General features: G+C 46.0%; 1 protein-coding gene across 4 annotated transcripts; it reads right to left on the reverse strand.

Moving 5' to 3' along the window:
• Positions 1–1,799: 1,799 nt before the first annotated feature.
• XIAP (X-linked inhibitor of apoptosis) lies at positions 1,800–20,465 on the reverse strand. Of its 4 annotated transcripts, none has more exons than XM_087941099.1 (7): positions 20,320–20,457; positions 15,816–16,708; positions 12,588–12,687; positions 11,429–11,507; positions 9,526–9,559; positions 7,591–7,791; positions 1,800–4,841 (listed from the first exon to the last, which is right to left on the reverse strand). In XM_087941099.1, the coding sequence occupies exons 2-7, from the start codon at positions 16,672–16,674 to the stop codon at positions 4,651–4,653; spliced, it is 1,464 nt and encodes a 487-aa protein (XP_087797225.1). In that variant the 5' UTR covers positions 16,675–16,708; positions 20,320–20,457; the 3' UTR covers positions 1,800–4,650. The 4 variants fall into 4 exon arrangements, with proteins under 4 accessions (XP_087797225.1, XP_087797224.1, XP_026558706.1 ...); XM_087941098.1 differs by lacking the exon at positions 20,320–20,457 and adding an exon at positions 18,937–19,016; XM_026702921.2 differs by lacking the exon at positions 7,591–7,791 and having other exon boundaries at positions 20,320–20,465.
• Between the last annotated feature and the right edge of the window lie 5 nt (positions 20,466–20,470).

Consider the following 20,470-nt stretch of genomic DNA (forward strand, 5'->3'; position numbering starts at 1 on the left):
AGTGCGGCAGCTGCGTTGTGTTGACTTTGGTTATCTGTGTTCCTGGCATCCTCCCAACCCAATTGAAACTCAACACAATCCTCCTGCTCTTTTCCATCCCTGGTGATGGTTTTCCTTTTTATTCCGCTGCTGGAAGCATTAGGTTGGCTATTGCAACAGAATTCATCAAAGGCATTTGTACCAAACGGCTGCGCTCCCAAAAAGGAAGCGGCACATTGCATGTACCATGGCTTCCGAGTTCTCAAACTCTGCAGTTATGCCCTGACAGGACATGATTCAGAGCTAGTTAAAAGCAACGTTGCCCATTGAGCTCCCAAATCGGGTAATGGGCATAATTTGATCTCCAGCTATATCTTTTTTTTGGGGGGGGAGGGGTGGGGTGTCATTTAAATGATGACTCAAAAGGCCGTTATTTCGGGTAGATAAATCCCCTTGCAGCCATCATACAGTGACACTATCAAACATCCCGTAAGTGAGCTGAATTCCTGAATGTAGACACCTCATTGCTGATGCGATCAGCAATTCTACGTGCCGTCCATGAGCATTAAGACAGCTTTGTCGTCCTTTTCACAATAAGCTAGAAAGCAAGATCTGTGCATTACCTCTACAGTACTGCTCATAACTGATTATCAATGGAGTAACAGAGTTGGAAGGGACTTCGGAGGTCTTCTAGTCCAACCCCTTGCTCATGCTATACCATTCCAAACAAGTGACTGTCTAGTCTCCTCTTAAAGGTTCCAGTTCTCTCCACTGGGAGAGAATTCCTTCATGCTATATACTATATACCAAGGTCTTCAAACTTGACAACTTTAAGACTTGTGGACTTCAACTCCCAGAATTCCTGAGCTAACATGACTGGAGGAGGAATTCTGGGAGTCCACAAGTCTTAAAACTGTCAAGATAGATAGAATAAAGAGAGGTAGAATAGAAAGAAAGAAAGAAAAAGAAAGAAAGAAAGAAAGAAAGAGAGAGAGAGAGAGAGAAAGAAAGAAAGAAAGAAAGAAAGAAAGAAAGAAAGAAAGAAAGAAAGAAAGAAAGAAAGAAAGAAAGAAAGAAAGAAAGAAAGAAAAAGATAGACAGATAGATAGATAGAAAGAATAGAGCAAGGGTCTTTAAACTTAGCAAGTTTAAGACTTGTGTGCTTCAAACTCCCAGAATTCCTGAGCTAACATGACTGGAGGAGGAATTCTGGGAGTTGAAGTCCACAAGTCTTAAAACTGTTAAGTTTTAAGACCCCTGGAATAGATAAAGAGAGAGAAAAGAGAGAGAGAGATGATCGAATAAAGAGGTAGAATATATAGAGATTAGATAGACAGATAGATAGATAGATAGATAGATAGATAGATAGATAGATAGATAGATAGATAGATAGATAGAATAGAGCAAGGCTCTTCAAACTTGACAAGTTTAAGACTTGTGGACTTCAACTCCCAGAATTCCTGAACTAACATGACTGGAGGAGGAATTCTGGGAGTTGAAGTCCACAAGTCTTAAAGCGGTCAAGTTTGAAGACCTCTGCTATAAAGATTATGTCGTGGCTATGATTACATATGCATGTATGTATATGAGTATGGCTATGATTATGAAGTGGCCACAAAGAAGAGGGGATCAAATTATTTATCAAAGCACAGGAAGGGAAGGAAAGAAACAATGGATGGAAACTAATCAAGGAGGAGAAGCAACCTGGAATAAGGAGAAACTTCCAAACAGTGAGGACAATCAACCAGAAGTTGCCTCCAAAAGTTGTAGGTGCTTCAATCGCAGCAGACTGAAGAAGAAAAAACCCATCATACAGAATATAAAATAATAAATCACTTTATTAAAAATAGTCACTTGAGTTTAACTGCAAAAACAATTCTATGATTATATTAAGTCATTGTAGTACGTCTAAAAAAATAAATCTTTCTTAACACGCTGGAATATAGCTTCTCAAAGTCAACAATTTTCATTATATAATCAGGTTATTTACAACTCGGGCCATCCTTTACACACAACTCAATTCTGCGTTTCAGCGTGGATTGACACGCAACTTATGCATAGCTTGTAAAATCCCGCCCCCCCCACCGATGCGTTTGTGAATTTTTTTTTAAAAGGGTGAAAAAGAAAATCGACTGTCGTGAAGAAAAGTACCCCAGACAGATTTCCATGTAAAACAAGTTCTTGTTATTCTCTACGTGAAACGAAAGGATTAAAACGAAACCCCCAAAGATGTGAGGGGAACAACAATGACTCCCACACCAACACAACTCTTTGCCATGTTTTAATAAGTGGGGTTCTTTTCTTTTGTTTTTTGGAGTTCAGATCTGGCCACAGGAGGAAGAGCTGTGTCCCTTCAAACGATGCCACTTATAAAAAAAATAAGTGGGGCAGATCAGGGAACGTTCCTCGAAAACCAAATTTAACACTTTTTTTAAAAAACTGGCAGCCATCCAGGCGCTTAAAGGTCCCCCTTCCTGAAAGCTAACTGGCCTGGCTAGATGGAAAGGAAGTTGTGTGTGTGATTTTTTTTTTTAGCAGCATTCTTATTGAAGTTCAAACTGTCAGTTTCTGGTTTCCTCCCCATGCAATCGCCATAAAGTGTCAGCAGAAGTTGTAAGTCTACCCCCACTTTGAGTTGAACTGCCACTGTAGTGTTCAACAAACAACAAACCCAACAACAACAGACCAGCTTCCTTCCCAGGAAATGCAACCACAACTCTACAAAAGAGATCAGTGACAACAAGGTCTTCTACCCAACCCCCACCCCCACCCCCCGGTGTTCCGTGTTGTGAACATCTGTTTAAAGCCAGTTTGTGCCACGAAAGTGGTTGTTCTTCTTTTTTAAACAAGTTTTCAAATAAATATGTCAATAAATAAAAATGCAGCGGTTGTTTTTAAAAAGGAAAAAAAAATAAGGTAAAACAGCTAGATCGCTAGAGGTTTTATCACTAGGAAAGCATCAGGAAGCACAAAACGAGGAAGAGGACTATTTTAAATCTCAAAAGGGGGATTTATTATCCTGGGTGCTTGAGGGATTTTTTTTGCATCCTAGCAATCCCTATAAGCCATTTCAGGAAGGCGAAGAAGTAAAATTAAAAACTGAAGATCCCATTTATTCTCCTGGAATTGCAATGTTATTAGCCGGTCCTCACTCTTTCCTCCATAAAGAGGCAACTGAGACTGAAATCAATTAATATTACATTCAGGTTATGTTTTGCCACCTAATATAGTATCTAGTGCAAGGGGGAAATACGGATAATCTGCCACTCAACTTCTGAATGAAAGGATGGCATCCATTTCTCAGGTATTCCTTCCACAGTGTTCTCTCAAAGCCACCAATATCAACAAGCTACCTGATGCATCCTTTACTTCAGGGGAGAACCTGGTATCCCAGAATAGCAACTCAGTTCTACCCATAAATGATTAAATTTAAAAAAAAAAACACCTGCAAAACTCTGCTTCATCTATCGCACGAATCTACGGGCATGCCACCAACTTATCCCAACCGATGTCCTGCTCACTGCACAAACTTTTCCGCTGACATCTGGATCCCCAAGCATCTGTTACGATGCCTTTATGCAAACTGAAATGGGAAAACTTAAAAGTCAGGTTTTTATCCTGAGTTTCTGCAATTCCAGTTACTCCACCTATGGAGGACTTGCTAGAACACAGGCAAGCCTTTGAACTGGGATACAAAAAAGGGGTTCTCCCCTCTTTTCCAGAAACTGTCAGGTCAGCGAAAAAGCCCCTACGATTGGCACCTTCCTTCCAAGAGACAGACTCAAGGAAAAGGGATCGGGTTTGTAAAACAGAGCTATTGTTGCTGCTGCCCTTTGAACGGATGGAAAAATCAAGAGATGTACAAGGCCCACGACCTCTTCTCTTTGCTTTCTACGATAATTCTTCACACCCTTTTCCATTCAGCCTTTTGTGTTGGCCTTGCGCGTCTGGCTTATACCGCTTCAGACTGCAACGGGAATGGGCAGAGAGTTGCTGGCATCGCAACTGGTGGCGTGCCCGTAGATTCGTAAAAAGGACGCAACTTTCAGACGGGCAGTCCAGAGCAAGTTCAGCCGTTCTGACAACCTGAAGGTTGAGAAAGGGCCTTGGGGTTGGGGTGGGGTGGGGGACTATTCGGTCAATACAGATGACAACGACCTGTGGACTTCAGCTCTCAGAAGGCCTCAGCCGAGAACGCTGGGAGTTGGAAGTCCACAGGTCGTAAAGTCGACAAAAGGGGTGACCAACCCTGTCCAGTTCTTGGTGCACTTTTGCAGGTTGTTCAGTTATGAAGTCTACAAGAAGGGAAGGGAGGAGGGAACCCCTCCAAAAATATACACCAAGAACCCCCAACAGTTGCAAGATATTATCTCTCCACCCACCGAAAACATGATGAAATACCGAAAAGATCCCGGCCCCGATGGAAAAAGCACCTCTGATTAAAAGCGTAGGATGGAAATAATCCGATCCACACTCTCTCTCTCTCTCTCTCCGATTCATCCCACCATGCAACCCGGTGCGCGCCCAATTAAGTTAGCCGACTCTGGCTAAATCCATTTCGGAGGTCACCCCTGCCAATCTGGGTTAGCTTTTGGATTTTTTTTTGTTTTGCGGGGGCGAGGAGGGGTTGTTTTTGTTTTCATGGAATCTCTCGCAGCCGGCGCCCCCCAATTAGGGCATGAAGACCTTCTGCCGGTTTGCAATGACCTTACAACACCAGGGACACTTCTCCACCACCTTGGCGCACTCTTGGCAAGCCAGGTGTCCGCAAGGAATGAAGACCACGGAGAGAAGCTTATCCATGCAGATCTTGCAGATCTTTTCTTCCTCCAGACGTTTCAACTTCTCTTCTGTACTGAGATCTGTCAGTGGGGGGGGAAAAAATATTTTATGAGATACCTTCACCAAGGAGGAGGGGAAAAAAAAGGCGGGATCCATTATTCCAGGAGTTACAAAGAGAGAACCCAATGGGCGTCCGGCAAGTGGCGAGTCCTGAACCTAGAACAGGGGTTGTGATGACCCAAAGGGGCGTGGCACAAAGGCAACACAGTCAGGCAATCAGTAGGAGTCCCTTCATTAGCTCCAACTTTGCCCCCAATGTCCTGGTTACCTTCTAAGCTGGAGAAAAACTCTTCCAGGAACAGCCTTTGGCTGCAGAGAATCAAGTCCAAACATGATCAACAAAAACTGTAACTATCAGTCCAATCAGGGCAAAATGAGGAAATTAAGTTTGGCAGGGCAGGAGAAGGAATTCCAGATGTGAAGGAACGGCTGTAATTCAACACGGCTGGGAGGATGCCAGGAACACAGATAAGCAAAGTCAACACAAGATAAACTCATGTTTGTTCCCAGCAGATGCCTCACTCAGCATGCATCTCTTTTAAACTCATTCCCAGGTGTGGCTAATGAAGGGAATCAGGGCCCTTTCCTCCCCCATAAGCCATGCAACCCACGCTGTGCTCTTCTCAGTTCCTCCCTGTGTGCTCTAGGATGAAGAGGGGGTGGGCCTGGGTCTTCCTCTGAACTCTCTCTCCCTTGATCTACCTCTCCCTTGCTCTACCTAGCTGGCCTGTGCCCCTCCCCAGTTTCCTCCACAGCCAACGGAGCCACACTCCCACTCCCTGTCAGCTGTTCGTCTTCCTCCTCTGATTCAGACTCTGATGGGGGAATGACAGGGGTCCGCAACCCGTGGCTCTGGAGCCACGTGTGGCTCTTTCATCTCTCTGCTGCGGCTCTCTATTGCCGATCGGCTTCACAATTGATAGGGCTTTTGTTAGGACAGGTAGAGGAAAAAGGAAGCTGTGTTAGGATGAGACTCTATGATGGGGGAACAGGACGTCCAGTCGGCAGAGGAAAAAGGAAGCCGCGCTAGGAGGAGACTCTATGGTGGGGGAACCGGACTTCCGGTTGGCTGCAGAATTGGACAGGGGGCTTCCAGTTAGGACCTTTGTGGCTCCTTGAGTGTTCAAGGTTGCCAACCCCTGACCTAGAACTGACCTAGAACTTGCAATAAATCTTTTAAAATTACAGGTAGTCCTCAACGTACAACCACAATCGAGGCCAACATTTCTGTTCAAGTGAGAGACATTTGGCAGCAAGGAAGTTTTATTATTTAAGTTGCTTTGGGGGAAAGCTTCTCTCTTGGTAAAAGCCCAGGTGTCTTCTCCCCCCCCCAAAAAAAAGAAGAAGAAATTAGTTTTGTCCCATTTTAAAACATTTCTTTCCCCCGATGTTAAGTGAACCACTGCAGTTATTAAATTACGTAGCAACACGGTCGTTCCATCAAATCTGGCTTCCCCACTGAACTCACAACTCATCAGTTGTGGCTTTATTCATCAGGTTGCGAAAGAGGATCACACACACACACACACACACACACAGAGAGAGAGAGAGAGAGAGAGAGAGGGAGGGAGGGAGAGAGACTGCAACTGTCATAAGCAGGAGCCAATTGCCAAGCCTCCCAAAGTTGGTTCACGTGACCACGGCGATGCTGCAACGGTTACAGGTGTGACCAACAATCCTACGTTACTTTTTTTTCCAGTGCCGCCGTCACTATTTGAACGGTTGTAACTCGATACCTATACGTTTCAGGGATCAAGGCAAAACATGGGGACTAAACTATGTGAAGAACGGCTGCAGGTTTTGGGTCTGGCTGGTTGAAAGAAAAAAAGAATTAGGGGTGACAAGATAGCAGTCTTTCAGCATTTGAGGGGCTGCCACAAAGAGAAAGGGGGGGGGGTCAAATTAGTCTCCAAAACACCGGAAGGCAGGACAAGAAACAATGGATGGAAAGTGATCAAGGAGAGAAGCAACCTGGAATTAAGGAGAAACTTCCTAACAGGGAGGACAATTAACCTGTGGAACAGCTTGCCACCAGAAATCGTGGGCGCTCCATCACTGGAGATTTTTAAGAGTCTAGCCAGTCACTTGTCTGAAATGGTTTAGGTTCTCCTGCTTGAGCAGGGGGCTGGACTAGAAGACCTCCAAGGTCCCTTCCAGGTCTATCCTATCCCATCCCATTTCTTTCCCTCTCCCCCATTCTAAACTATGCTATCCTTTCTCTAATCTATCCTTATTCCTTATCCTATCCTTTCCCTATTCTATCCTTTCCTTTCCTATCCTCCCCTCTTTCCTTTCCCCATTCTATCCTTTCCTTTCCCTTTTTCTTCTCCTCCCTCCTTTCCATCCCCCTTTCCTTTCCCTTCTCCTCTCCTTCCCTTCCCTTTTCCCTTCTTCTATTCTATCCTTTCCTTTCCCTTTTTCTTCTCCTCCCTCCTTTCCATCCCCCTCTCCTTCCCTTTTCCCTTCTTCTATTCTATCCTTTCCTTTCCTTTTTCCCTTCTCTCTCCTTTCCTTCCCTTTTTCCTTCTCTTCTCCTCTTCCCTTCCCTCCCTCTTTCCCTTTTCCCTTCTCCTCTCCTTTCCTTCCCTTTCCCTATTCTACCCTATTCCAATCTTTTCACCAAAAGGATGCACGAGGGCTCAGCCGTTAAAGAACGGTGTTCCCCGGACAACGGTTCTTTCCCCAACTGAGTTTGTCACAATCCTATCCTCGCCTTGCGCAATTCGGGTTTGTCTACCTACAGGTGCTGGGCTGTGCAGCAACAATCACCTTTCTGCAGATGGTTTTCTAAGTGCGCACTGGGTGAATTATCCCTCTGGGCAGCGATTAAGTCTGTGACCAGTGTCTCAACCGACTGGTAGCGCTCGGCCGAAAGGCGCTCCTTCCTCTCCACCATTTGGCCAATTTCCTCCGCGCTGAATCCCATTTGCAACGCGCTCTGGATCGCCTGGCTTTGCAGCTGCTCTTCATCTGCAAAAAGCAAGAGCTAAAAATCCCGTGAAAGCAAGAAGACCCTGATAGGAAAGGAAAAGCAGAGCTTAATGGGAGAGCCACATTCCCACGTTACGCTAAACTCTGAATACAGGCCTTCCTCAACTTAAAGTTGTTCACATAAGCGACTGTTCAGAGGTTAACACTTGGGAAAAAAAAAAAAGGGACGTAGGACCGTTTTTCACACTTTATGACCCCATAATCCCTTCCGGGGTGGAGCCTGGGCAACTGAATGGAGCTAACAGAGTGTTTTACTGGCCGGATGACTTTCCTGTCACCAGAGCGGGGTTTTGTTCAGCAGATATATTCACATTGTGCCCAGAGAGAAAAATATCTGGCTCCTACCTAGGATCAAACTCATAGCCTCCTGATTGTGAGGCGAGAGCTCCACCTCTAGGCCAGTGCACCACTCAGTCGCAGTCTCCACATGATGCGATCCCAATTCAGGTGCTTAGCAATTGGCATGTAGTTATGACGGTTGCAGTGTCCTGGGTCACACGATTCCCTTTGGCGACCTTCTGACAAAGTCAAGGGGGGGGAGGGGAAGCCAGATTCACTCAACAACCGTGTGACCAACTTCACAATGGCAGTGATTCACTTAACAACAGTGGAAAGAATGGTTGTACAACGGGGCAAAGCTCACTTCACAACCGTTTCACTTAACCACAGAAAAGTCGGGCTTAATTGTGGTCATAAGCCAAAGAGTACCTGTATTTATGTCAATGGTTTGTAGATGAAACGATAAGGGAAATGAGTAGAGTAGAGTAGTGTAGAATATAATATAGAATAGAATAGAATAGAATAGAATAGAATAGAATAGAATAGAATAGAATAGAATAGAATAGAATAGAATATGGAATAAGGAATAGAATAAGGAATAAAGAATAAGGAATAGAATAGAATAGAGGAAGGAATAGAGGAATAGAATAGAATAGAGGATGGAATAGAGGAATAGAATAGAATAGAATAGAATAGAATAGAATAGAATAGAATAGAATAGAATAGAATATGGAATAAGGAATAGAATAGGGAATAGAGGATGGAATAAGAAATAGAATAGAGTAGAATAGAATGTACATCTTCTTTCTGTTTAAGATTTTATTACTTTTATTTGGAAAATTTATACTGCCGCTTAACTTGCTCACGGCAACTCGAAGCAGCTTACAGGAAATAAAAACACAGAAGAAATAAAAATAACAAAATGAACATAATAATCCCCAACCACTATTATGCATTTAATTAATGGATAGTGACAGGATAGTCCGGTATATAAATATTCATTTCTATACTTGGATGCCCAAGCACTTGAATTCTTGAAGATATAAAATTGCTTCCTATTATTTCTGGCAATCACTCCCTATTATTGAATTAAAGTAAAATCCAAAAAGAACTCTTGTTTCCTTCCAAATAATATATATATTCTAAACTAAGGTTCAGGATTTTACTTAACAGTTAATTTTCATGGCTGCAAATTTAATGTTTATCCTAAGATCAGGTCAATGCTTATATACCACTGTCCTAATTTACACTAATATTAGCCTGCAAGTTTTGCCAAACGAAACCAACAGGTATGTGGATTGTTTGTTTTTTTTCCATTTTCAAAGCACAATTATTTTGTAAACACAATTATTTTTAAAAAATGCAAATTAAGCAACTGACTCATAACAGCACGTTATTAGAACTGATCACCGGCGTCGTTCAGGAAAGACCTACCTTCAATAGTTAAAACTTTCTCGGGCTCTTCTGCCTATAAAGAAATAAATAAATAGTTTTTAGAATGTTGCACTGGACTGGAATCAAATTTCTGCTGGCTCATTCAGTAAATGCTTGTGGGGAAAAAAACTGATAAAGGGTGTCACAATCAGTGGTTTCTAGTTCGTTCTAGTTTGTTTACACCGACTTAGCAACTTTTACAAGCGACGCATTCTGGGTCTTGAGTTCCACACATCTTAAAAGTTGCTCAGGTTGAGAACGACTAGCTTACATAATAAGATTCCACTAGGAGGGGAGGGGGAGATGTTGTTTGAGGAAGGGACTGAGCCAACTGGTGGGGAATCTTATAGCACATGGCCGAAACAACCCAGAGGTGTTTCTCCAGGTGGTTGCAGAAATAAAATTCAAACAGGGAAAGAGCGAAGAGGAAACGGTGGGAAGTGAACCGACAACAATATTCCGGAGCAGAGTTGCGTTTTTTAACTCTAAAAATCCCTGCCAATCAAACATCAGGAGCCCCTTTGCGAGCAGAAAAGATAAAGGATACCCTGTCCAGTCGTATCCTGATTCTAGGGTGTGGTGCTCATCTCCATTTCTTAGAAGCAAGAGCCACAACTTCCATGGTCATGTGGCCGGCATGGCTGTAACGCCAAAGGCACACAGAAGCCGGTTACCTTTCCACTGAAGTGGTGCCTATTTATCTACTTGCATTAGCATGCTTTCGAACTGCTACTGTGTTTCCACGGGAGAAAAAAAAAAAGACTCAACTGGAAAATAAACCCTAGCATTTTTCCCCCCAGGATGTTCCCAATATAAGCCCTACCCCCAAAACAAACCCCAGTTAAGACTGTCAGCCAGACAGATGCATTTAGTACTGTATTTCCCCCCAAATAAGACCTAACTGGAAAATAAGATCTAATGCATAAATTAATATAAGCCCTGGTCTTTTTTTGGGGGACAACATGGTAGATGGCCAGGAGCTGGAGCAAGTAACAGGAGCTCACCCCATTGTGTGGTGCCAGGGTCTCAAACCTGGGCTGTCAGCTCTCCAGCTGACAAGCTCAGCGCCTTTAACGGCTGAGCTATCGTGCCCCTTTTTGCAAGCAGACTCCTAAACTTAAGGGGAATATTTATAGCTGACCTATAAATCTCTCAGTCCTTCAAACAGGACTAGTGCATTCTCTTCTCTTCCTCCACCTCTGTCATCTAAACAGATAGATACACACACACATCCAGAGCTCCTGACATCCTCAAGCGACAAATATCACAGTTTGTACTTGTCAATTCATTTCTGTGAGCTAATCGCTTAGTCCACTCGCCGCCGTCAACAAGGAAACAGGAATCAAATCAGTTAAACGTGGCCTTTTCCGTGGCAGCAATTAACCTTTTCAGCTGAGGATGGGAATGCCATCTGCTCACGGGAAGACAGCTGGAGAGACCGCGGGATAGTAACTCAAGCCCTTCTACTAATTTAATTGGCTCGATGCATGCATGATTTAAAATCCACATTCATCCGAAAACAAGAGTCCCTGCAGAGTTGGCTTAGGCACATGGCGGAAGCAAAGAGAAAAGAAGAGAGAGAGGGAAAAGTGACAAGGAAAAAGTGAGAGTGAGAGAGAGGAAAAAGAGAAAGAAAGAACGATGGAGACAAAGAAAAATTAAAAACAGAAAAAGAGAAAAGAGAGAGAGAGAGAGGAAAGGAGGGAGGGAGGAAGCGAGAGGAAAAAAGAAAGAGAAAGACAGACAGACAGAAAGAAAGAAAAAGACACGGAGGGAGGAAGAAGAGAGAAAGAGAAGAGAAAGAAAAAGAGAAAAAGTGAAGGAGAAAGAAAAAAGAAAAAGGAAGGAAGGAAGGCTCTTTCCAACAAGATAAGACACTCCAAACAAGAAAAGGCAGACTTACAGTTGATTCCTGTGGCAAAGACTTTAAATGAACGCCGTTCACAAAAGCTTGTCCCTTTTCTTCTCCCAGGTATTTGCACCTAGGTACAAAAGGTGGGAGCAAAATAAGCCAAGCTGAAGGACAAAGCAGTCATCTAATTCACACATTACAGTAAGTTTAAGCGTCCTCTGGGGAACAAACCGCCCTGATCTGAACTCACACAGTCCACCGCGCCCTAAAGCAGGTTTGGATCGGTTGCACGTACCTTCACAACTGGATTCAGAAGAAGTCCGATGAGGTGGCCTGAGCCATCTTCTTGCTGTTGAGAAAGCTTTTCCCCACAAGCACCCTTAAGAGCATATGGTATAAAGACTCCTGGGGGTTGGACTAGAAGACCTCCGAGGTCCCTTCTGACCCCATGAGCAGCATTTAATGTAAACAATTGGCTGCTTAGAGCAGCCTCCCCTTTTCCACCACTCACTCGCTCCTGGGGTTCGATCACACCTGCTAGAGTTGTCCAGAATAACAGAGTTGAAAAGGGCCTTGGAGATCATCTAGTCCAACCCCTTCCTCAAGCAGAAACCCTATAACATTAGACCAATGGCTGTCCATTAAAAGCCTCCAATAAGGTCAAGTTTGAAGACCCCTGGAATAGATAAAAGAGAGGTAGAATAGAGAGAGAGATAGAACAGAGATAGAATAGAGAGAGGATAGATAGAATAAAGAGAGGTATAGAAAAAATAGGAGAGAGAAAAAGAGGGAGGGAGGGGAGGGAGGGAGGGAGGGAGGGAGAGAGAGAGAATAGAAAGAAGAGAGCAAGGGTCTTCAAACTTGGCAAGTTTAAGACTTGTGGACTTCAACTCCCAGAATTCCTGAGCTAACATGACTGGAGGAGGAATTCTGGGAGTTGAAGTCCACAAGTCTTAAAGCTGTCAAGTCTGAAGACCTCTGCACTAGACTAGACTAAACATAGCCAAATTCCAGCCACCGTTCTTTATATCTTTTAGCCTCCAGCCCCCTAATCAACTTTGTTGCTCTTCTCTGCACTCTTTCTAGAGTCCAAAGCTTTTCTGTTTCTGACGCACCTGGTTTTGGATATCCCCGAGCTAAAGATCTGGTAAAAAAATAAATATTGCAAAGCACCCCGCACCCCAAGATGAAAAGAGTGAAATATTCCTACCCAGGATACCATCTCGCGTGTTCCTCCCACGGATCTTCACCCGCCTTCCATTCCTTCAGTCCCCCACCGCAACAGAAGCATTCGACGCCGTCAGCCATACCTGGAAAAAGCACCTCATTCATGAACATAAACTCTTTGTCTGCAAACACAGGTCGTCCTCAACATGCAACAATCCATTGCCTATCCTTACGGACGTATGTATATATTTATTTGGTAGCACAGTGGTTAGAGTGTGGTATTGCAGGCTAACTCTGCCCCCAGCTTGGAGTTCGATCCTGATGGGCACAAGCTTTCTATCCTTCTGAGGTCCATAAAATGAGGACCTGGATTGCTGGGCCAATGTGCTGAGGTTATAAACCCGGAGAATACTGTAACGCATTATGGGGTGGTGTATACAGTAAATCTAAGTGCTACTTAGACGTATTAAACTGCGGTGGCACAGTGGTCAGAACGCAGTACTGCAGGCAACTTCTCCACTGCAAGGATTCGCTTAACCACCGTGGGAAGAAACATCGTAAAATGGGGAAAACAAAATTTAACAAATGGTCCACCTAGCAGCAGAAATGGAGGGCTCAACGGTGGTCCTAAATCAAGGATTACCTGCCCATTCCTTATAAATACTAAATCTAAAACAGTGCTGGAATGTGTGATGACTCAGGGCGTGGCACAAAAGCAACCAAGTCATAAAAGTAGGTAACGTCCCTTTAATGCCTCCAACTAGGCCCCCAGTGTCCAGTTATCATCGGCTGGAGAAAAAAAACTCTCCCAAGAACAGTCTTTAAAGAGAAGAAATTCAGTCCAAACCCAAAGTACATCTAAATTACTATCTAAATAAAAACCAACACAAACTATCCTGCAGCAATTAACGAGACAGGGCAGGATAAGGAATTGTAGACTTCAAAAGACAATGAAACACATATAGTTGGGAGGACTCCAGAACCCAAGATAAGACTTGAAAAATGAAGATAATTCACGCTTTACTTCCAGCAAGGTGCTTTGTGCAACCCCCCTTTTTAAATCCTGTTTTCCCAGCTGCAGCTAATGAAGGGGATCAGGGCCCTTTCCTCCCCCGTAAGCCATGCAACTCACATTGCTCCCTTCTCTGTTCCTCCCTGTGTGCCCTAGGATGGAGAGGGGTTGGGCCTGGGTCTTCCTCTGAATGCCCAGCCGGATTGTGCCCTTCCCCAGTTTCTCCCACAGCCACTAGAGCCACACTCACATTCCCTGTCAGCTGCTCGACCTCCCCCTCGGAATCAGATTCCAAGAGGAGCATGACCGAAAGTGTCTGAATTGTCTGATTAATCTTCTAACAAGTCCTATTTTTAGTTCCCTGCAGGTTCCAAATCAAATGAGATTAACAAAGATCAGCTCGGATGCAAGACGTCTTGCAGAGATGTGAAATGTGTAAACCTATTAATGCACTAAAGAAGAAAAAAGAAAAAAAGAGGGAAATTGCACTACCATTTAAGGCTCCTGTTCCAATGAATTATCCCAAGCACTCCGTGTACAATATTCTCTTGCAATTCACAGTCCAAAAATACAGCTGAACGTTTGCTGAAACAGCAGCTTATTGTTAAAACAAATCAAGAACACGTAACGCTGAACCACGAGAGATCAGAGCCACATGCTGGAAAACAATTCCAAAAATTGCTGTGTCTTAAGTCTGTGGGGAACGGCAAAATTTTGTGCGGTTTACTTGCATCGACTTTCCAAGCCACGCTTCCGGATTTATCCTGCTTAACAAGCCCAGAAGCTGCGCTTAAGTTGTCAGCTTTCAATCCTGGTTTGTTGAGAAGCAATGAGCCACATATCCTTGTTTGCAGAACACGAGATGGAGCTCGTATGGTTGTCCTGATGGCAAACCTATGGCACGTGTGCCACAGATGGCACGCAGAGCTGTTTGTGTGGGCATGCGAGCCCCAGGCAAACTTACCTCACTGTGCATGCGCGTGCCTCCCAGCTGATTTTTCACCCGGTTTGAGGCCTTTTTCGGCCTCTCAGAGGCTCGAGGGAACCCTCTGCAGCCTTTGGAGGTCGAAAAACAAGCCCGTTTGTCACTTCCTGTATTTCCGTAAATATCAGAAGTGATGAAAACGGGCCCATTTTTCGGCCTCCAAAGGCTGCAGAGGCTTCCCTCGAGCCTCTGAGAGGGCAAAAAAGGCCTCAAACGGCCCAAAACAATCAGCTGGGAGGCGCACATCCGCAGTGCAGGTAAGGAGGTGGCGGATCATGCATGCATGCGCAGGGAGCGTGGGGGGGGCGTGCACATTTCCTTCTGGGTGCTGGCATGTGAGCGAGCAAGCGCGAGCGCCATTTTTGGCACAAGAGCCCCAAAAGGTTAGCCACCACTGTTCTATACAATTATATACAAAAATGCAAACAAAAGGGAATGATACTAATGATTACTAATGATAATGGAGCTCAACTGTGGTCGTACCTCAAGGACTACCTTGTACTTTCTGCCCTCGACAAAACACCCACTCAGAATTGGGGCGCTTGGCAACCGACTCATAGTTATGATGGTTGCCATGTCCCGGGGTCCCTGTATTCTCCTTCGACGACCTTCCCATGAGCAAAGTGAGTGAGGAATCCAGATTCACTCCACAACCGTGCTACCAACTTCACTGTCAACTCATAAAATATTTCTATGGTCTTTTTAGAATTGCCAACAGAAAGGGAGGATGGAGCAGTAGGCAGCTTGCATTCCATAAATGTTTTCATAGATAGTTTCTAGGAACTGAAGTTTCTGCTACGCAAAATTCTAGGTGGAGAGTATGATCAATGACTCTTGGCTATGGAGATGTCCCATTGGAGAATATGAATTATGATACACCCAGCGGGTAGGGGGAAAACCAGGGTCAAGGGTGACAATGAATGATGTGTCTCACAGTCTGCTACACCCAGGCAGTGCTGGCATGTTTACTCCTAATAAAATCTTCTTCAAGTTTTGGAAGTTTTGCTCGAGACTCATGATTTAAATGGGGGTGACTGCCAGAATCCTGACATTCACAACTGCAGCGATTCACTTTAACAACAATGGCAAGAAAGGGCACATAATGGGAGCAAAGCTCACTTAACAACCATCTCGCTTTAGCAGCAGATATTCCTGGGCTCAAGCTGAGGACAATCTCTACGGCGGTACTTTGGATTTGGGAGAGAGGGGGGCTGTGAGATTGAGTGAACCCAAACGAAGGGAAACCCACCGTAAAATCTGGCCCCTCTGCTTACCTAGACTGTAAAAGCCAGCTTGAGCAAGCCTCTCCTTGCTCACCGAGTAATTCCACGCCCCAAAGGTCTGGAGGCGCTTTGCGAAATCCGCCATGGAGGGGTTATGAGGAGGAGGAGGAGACCCCCAGTGGGTGGTACTGCTTCGGTCCAACTGTCCATCCCCTGGCGGATGGGCAACGTTCCCAACATTCCCAACGTCATGCCCAAGGACGAAAAAGCATCTCGGGAAATGCCGGCGGTGCTCCGACCACGCCTGGTCGCCCAGCTCCCAGTTTTTCAACTTTCCCCCACAACAAAAACACTCCACTTCGTCCCCCATGCCTCGGTAATAGAGCCCCGCATTGGCCAGGTCTTCCGGGCTGACGGGCGCGTAGGAAGGCCAGTGGTGGAAAGATCTCCGCCGGACCTCTTCGTTGCACATGGCCGGGTTTTGGGGATACGGGGAGCCCGAGATATCCACCACTTGCCTGGTTCTCACCAAGTAATCGGCATCGAAATCGGAAGAGAGCTCAGGATTGGGTGGGACGGAGGGGGCGGCTTCTCTTGCGGGGGGACCGTTCGGGATCCCGGAAAGCAGACGACCCTCTTCGAAGTTGGCCTCGTTGATAAAGGGGCAGTTTGGAGAGATGTTTTTGTGCTTTCCAACCACCGAGTCTCCCTCTTCCCATCCTTCCAGGGTTGCTAGGCAGCGAAAGCACCTGACTTGATCCCCTTCTCCCGTGTAGAAGAATCCGGCCTGGGCTAGGTCCGAGGAAGAAACGGGGCAGCGAGTTGGAAAATTGGCAAAGGTTTCTTGTCTGGAAGCCAACTCAGCCAGGTCGGGGGACGGATCCTCCAAAACGGGGCCATTACACGTCATATCCCTCTCGGGGAAGGAGTTTCTTCCAGATTTCCTAAAATAAATAAATTTTAAAAAATCACACAGGTAAGATTAGAAAGAGAGTTGCTGCGAAGATAAGGTTCAATGTTAGGACATCATTGGAAAACAAAATCACAAAATGGCATCAACACTTATGTTGGATGGTCAAACATGGCTGTGCAACCAAAGGACCATCATCCACAGGGTTGGTAGCACCCTGAAAGTCCCCCCTTCAACTTTTAGCTAATTTTAACAGAGTTGAATGAATTCTTGCCTCCTGCTCCATTTTGTAACCTGTTTTTATATTTTAACATTTTATGGTACAAGCACCCAGCTGGTTTCAAAATGTGAAAAAACGAACATTTTACTTATTAAAGTTCTACACCACCCAGCTCTCTTACAAGGTGATTCAGGGAGGCTTTACAAATTAATTTTGGTAATTTTTGTATTGAAAGTTTTAAATAAAATTTTGTTTTATTTAAAAACCTTGAAAACAGCATCCTTCTCCATCCTCAAATGAATAGGCCTAACAGAAAGTTTAAAAGTTCTTTTCATGGCTAACGAAAGCTGAAGCTTTCCCAATTTACGGACCGTTCTGGCTGAATATCAAGTTTTGTTTTCCCTTCTTGTCAGCTGACAAAAATGAAAAAAAAGAGTTTGAAAGATTGGAAAATTTTCCACAGCAAACTCCCATAACATGTGACTAAAAAAAGGATATCTTGTTTCGAAACCTTTTTTCCATACTTCTATTTTCACACCAGGGGTCAAATCTAATTTTTTAAAAATCCTTTAAGAACCTCCCCTTATTTATTTTTACAGAAAGGGAATTTTGAAGGTCTTGACCGATCTATTTTTTTAAAAAAAAAATCCTTTTAAAAAGTCCCCTTATTATTACTTTTTTACAGAAAGAGAATTGCAAAGATGCTTTTTTCAAGAGGCAACTGGACTTTCTGGTTTTTTCCTTTGAAGACGTTTGGCTTCTCATCCAAGAAGCTTCTTCAGCTCCGACCTGATGGTGGGAATTGCAAAGGTTTTGACAAATCTATTTTAAAAAAAAAAAATCCTTTAAAAACCTCCGCTTATTTATTTTTACAGAAAGGGGATTGCAAAGGTTTTATTTTCTTCTTCCTTCTTGCCATGCTGGTGTCTACTAATTGCTAAGGCAAAAAAGGAAATGATGCATGAATTGATGGGCAGATCCCACCAACCTCAATTCTCATTTTATCCCAGGAAAAAACTTTATTCAGCCAGTCCATTGGGTTCCGCCTAGAAGACATTTCCAACTGCCAAGCAGGGATCCCTGGAGCCATAAATCCCTGAATTAAGCTCGAAGGTTGAGCAAAGGGCGAGCGTTCCCATGCGAGAAGTTACGCATGCAAAAATCACCTATTTTGCTTTTCTTCTTCTTTTTCTTTCTAATTCCCTCTTCTCTCTCTCTCTGCGCAATTTTAACCCAAAAAGCTGGGCAAGGAAATTGGCACCGGGAACAAAACCCACCGCAGGAATGCAAGCGGGAAACACGCGCGGCGGTTGCATTTCCACGCGGAACACGACTCCGCCCGCGAGGGAGAAGGATCAAGAGATTTTCCGCCCTTCCCTTTCGACCTAGCTGGGCTTGGCAAGGTGAAAAAGACTTCCGTTGGACTATTTTCGGGGGTCTGCCTTCTGTAAACCCCTCACCCTACCCGTGTGCCTGCCTGGGGAGGCATTCCCACGACCCGCCGCGCCCACGCGGGTTTTGCAATGCAGAAAGTCCCAGATCCTGGCGAGGGTGTGTGTGTGTGTGTGTGTGGAAAGGGGCCGAGGCAAAACCTCAAGCAACCCCGCATTTGGAAAGGGAGAAAGAAACCCCGGGAATTGCAGAGAAGCGGGGTTGCAAAGCTCATTATCCGCAGGATCCCGGCTGGGGAGGATGGGGGTGTGTGTGTTCCTGATGCAGAAGGTGGTCTGTTCGCCCCTCGGCCGCAGAAAAGCGGCATTCCAAAGCCCATACTCCGCAGGATCCCGACTGGGGAGGAGCTTTTCCCGGGGTAGAAGGACGGTTTGCCCCCTCGCCCCATAGAGAAGAGGGATTGCAAAGCCCACGCTCCGCAGCCCGCAGGATCCCGGGGACGGGTGTTTCCGGTGCAGAAGGTCGCCTAAGCGTGGTCCGCCCGCAGAGAAGCGGGGGTTCCAAAGCCCATACTCCGCAGGATCCCGGCCGGGGAGCATGGGGAGGGGTGTTCCCGGCGCAGAACGGGGGGTCCCTCCGCCCGCACTCACCCCCAGTCTCCGCCGGCAACGCGCTCGGGCCGGCCCGAAAAAAATGGCTGCTGGACCCTCGGTTCCTTCTCGCCACCGCCGCCCCGAGAAGGAAGAAGCGCCTCCCCGCGGCCTCGGGGAGGAGCTGCCGGAGGATCGGGCGCCCCGCCGGACGGAGGGAGGACTCGGCCGGCTGCAGCAATACGGGGGTGGAGGGTGGGGAGAGAAGGGGCCCCAAGTTCCCCGACTCCCCCTTTAACTCGGATTGCGGGAGCCCGCTTGACCCGGAGCGCGTTCACACGTGCAAAAAAAAAAAAAAAGCCCTGCTTCTCATCCCGGCTGCGAGGCGCCGCTGCAAGGGTGGATCGCGGAAGATCTCCCCGAGTCCCGCCGCAAGCGAATTAGTGGGTCGCGCAAGGGGATCCCTCTCTTGCTTCCTCACACCCCCCCCCCAACGCACCGAAACCCGAGTCGAGCACTTGTCTTGAGAATGCGCAGAACCTCTGAATCGTAAAAAAAAAAAAAAAAGGAACCGCAGGCTTGGTGGAAGATGGCGCCCTAAGATCGCCTTGGAGCCCCAAAATTGGGGGTGGATGTGAATTCCTGCCACCCCCACCCCAGCCATAGACACGATAGACGGCTCGTTTGGATTGCCAAGCCCCAAGGGGAACCCTTCAACTAGGCAAGTTTTGCCAAGGAGTGTCCGGATGGGCTCGTTGGAATGGGGGGAGAGACCCTGTCCCGGATGTCTTTTGCAAACGTCCCGCCCCCCAAAAGTCAATTCACTCAACATGCTCAAACCATAGTTAAGCTTAAAAAACCTTTAACCGTGGTTTCTTCTGCTCTGAAGAATTTCTTCTGCTCTGAAGATTTTGAACCGACATTAAACCTGGGTTTGCACGCTTTAAAGCGATGTCTTCAAACACCACACAGTGTCTTTCAAACCAACTTTCAAAGGAAGCTTGGACTTTTTTTTTCTCTCTTTAACAGGCTAACGAAGAGTTGGAAGGGACCTTGGAGGTCATCTAGTCCAACCCCCCAGCCTTCCACTCCCAGCATTTCCCCAGCCAGCCATTTGCGCTAGAAAATGGTGTTAGAAAAAAGCCCAAACCACTCAAAAAATCCCTCTGAGGGAGGGAGAGCCCCCCCCCCACACGGATACAACGGACCAACACCGCCCCCCCCCCCAAATCCTGGAGGGGTGGCTTCAAAATCCCGACGACCATAAGGCACCGTCCCTCGACTCGGCACAATCTATGGCTTGCCTAAACCCGGTTCCATCCATCCGTCCATCCGTGCAACCAACCAACCGCGGCTTCCCACGGCGCCGGATTTAGCGGACAGCGAAGCGAACGAAGACAGCAGCTTCTCCACGGCGGAGGATTGATTCTGTGGTTCACGTACCGGGAGCGTTTCTTTTCTCTGACTTCCTCCCTCGCTTCGTCTCTCTGAGATAGGAAAGGCAAGGGGCGGGCGGGGGGGGTAATGGTTGCTGTTTAACGCCGCCGCCGCCGCTTTCCTCTTGCCCCGCCTCCTCTTCCTCTCTCTTTCTCTC

The sequence above is a fragment of the Pseudonaja textilis genome, chromosome 12 (genome assembly GCF_049901715.1).
Source record: "Pseudonaja textilis isolate UNSWEBS1 chromosome 12, rPseTex1.2, whole genome shotgun sequence".
Classification (NCBI taxonomy): Eukaryota; Metazoa; Chordata; class Lepidosauria; order Squamata; family Elapidae; genus Pseudonaja; species Pseudonaja textilis.

Bases quoted from the DNA above. Each gene is read 5' to 3' on its own strand.
- XIAP (XM_087941099.1), bottom strand. From the start codon at position 16,674: ATGACGTGTAATGGCCCCGTTTTGGAGGATCCGTCCCCCGACCTGGCT. The intron at 7,792-9,525 runs GTAGGTCTTTCC...TGCTTTTTGCAG, and splicing joins GAAAGTTTTAACTATTGAAG to ATGAAGAGCAGCTGCAAAGC. The intron at 4,842-7,590 runs GTGATTGTTGCT...CCCCACTGACAG, and splicing joins AGAAAACCATCTGCAGAAAG to ATCTCAGTACAGAAGAGAAG.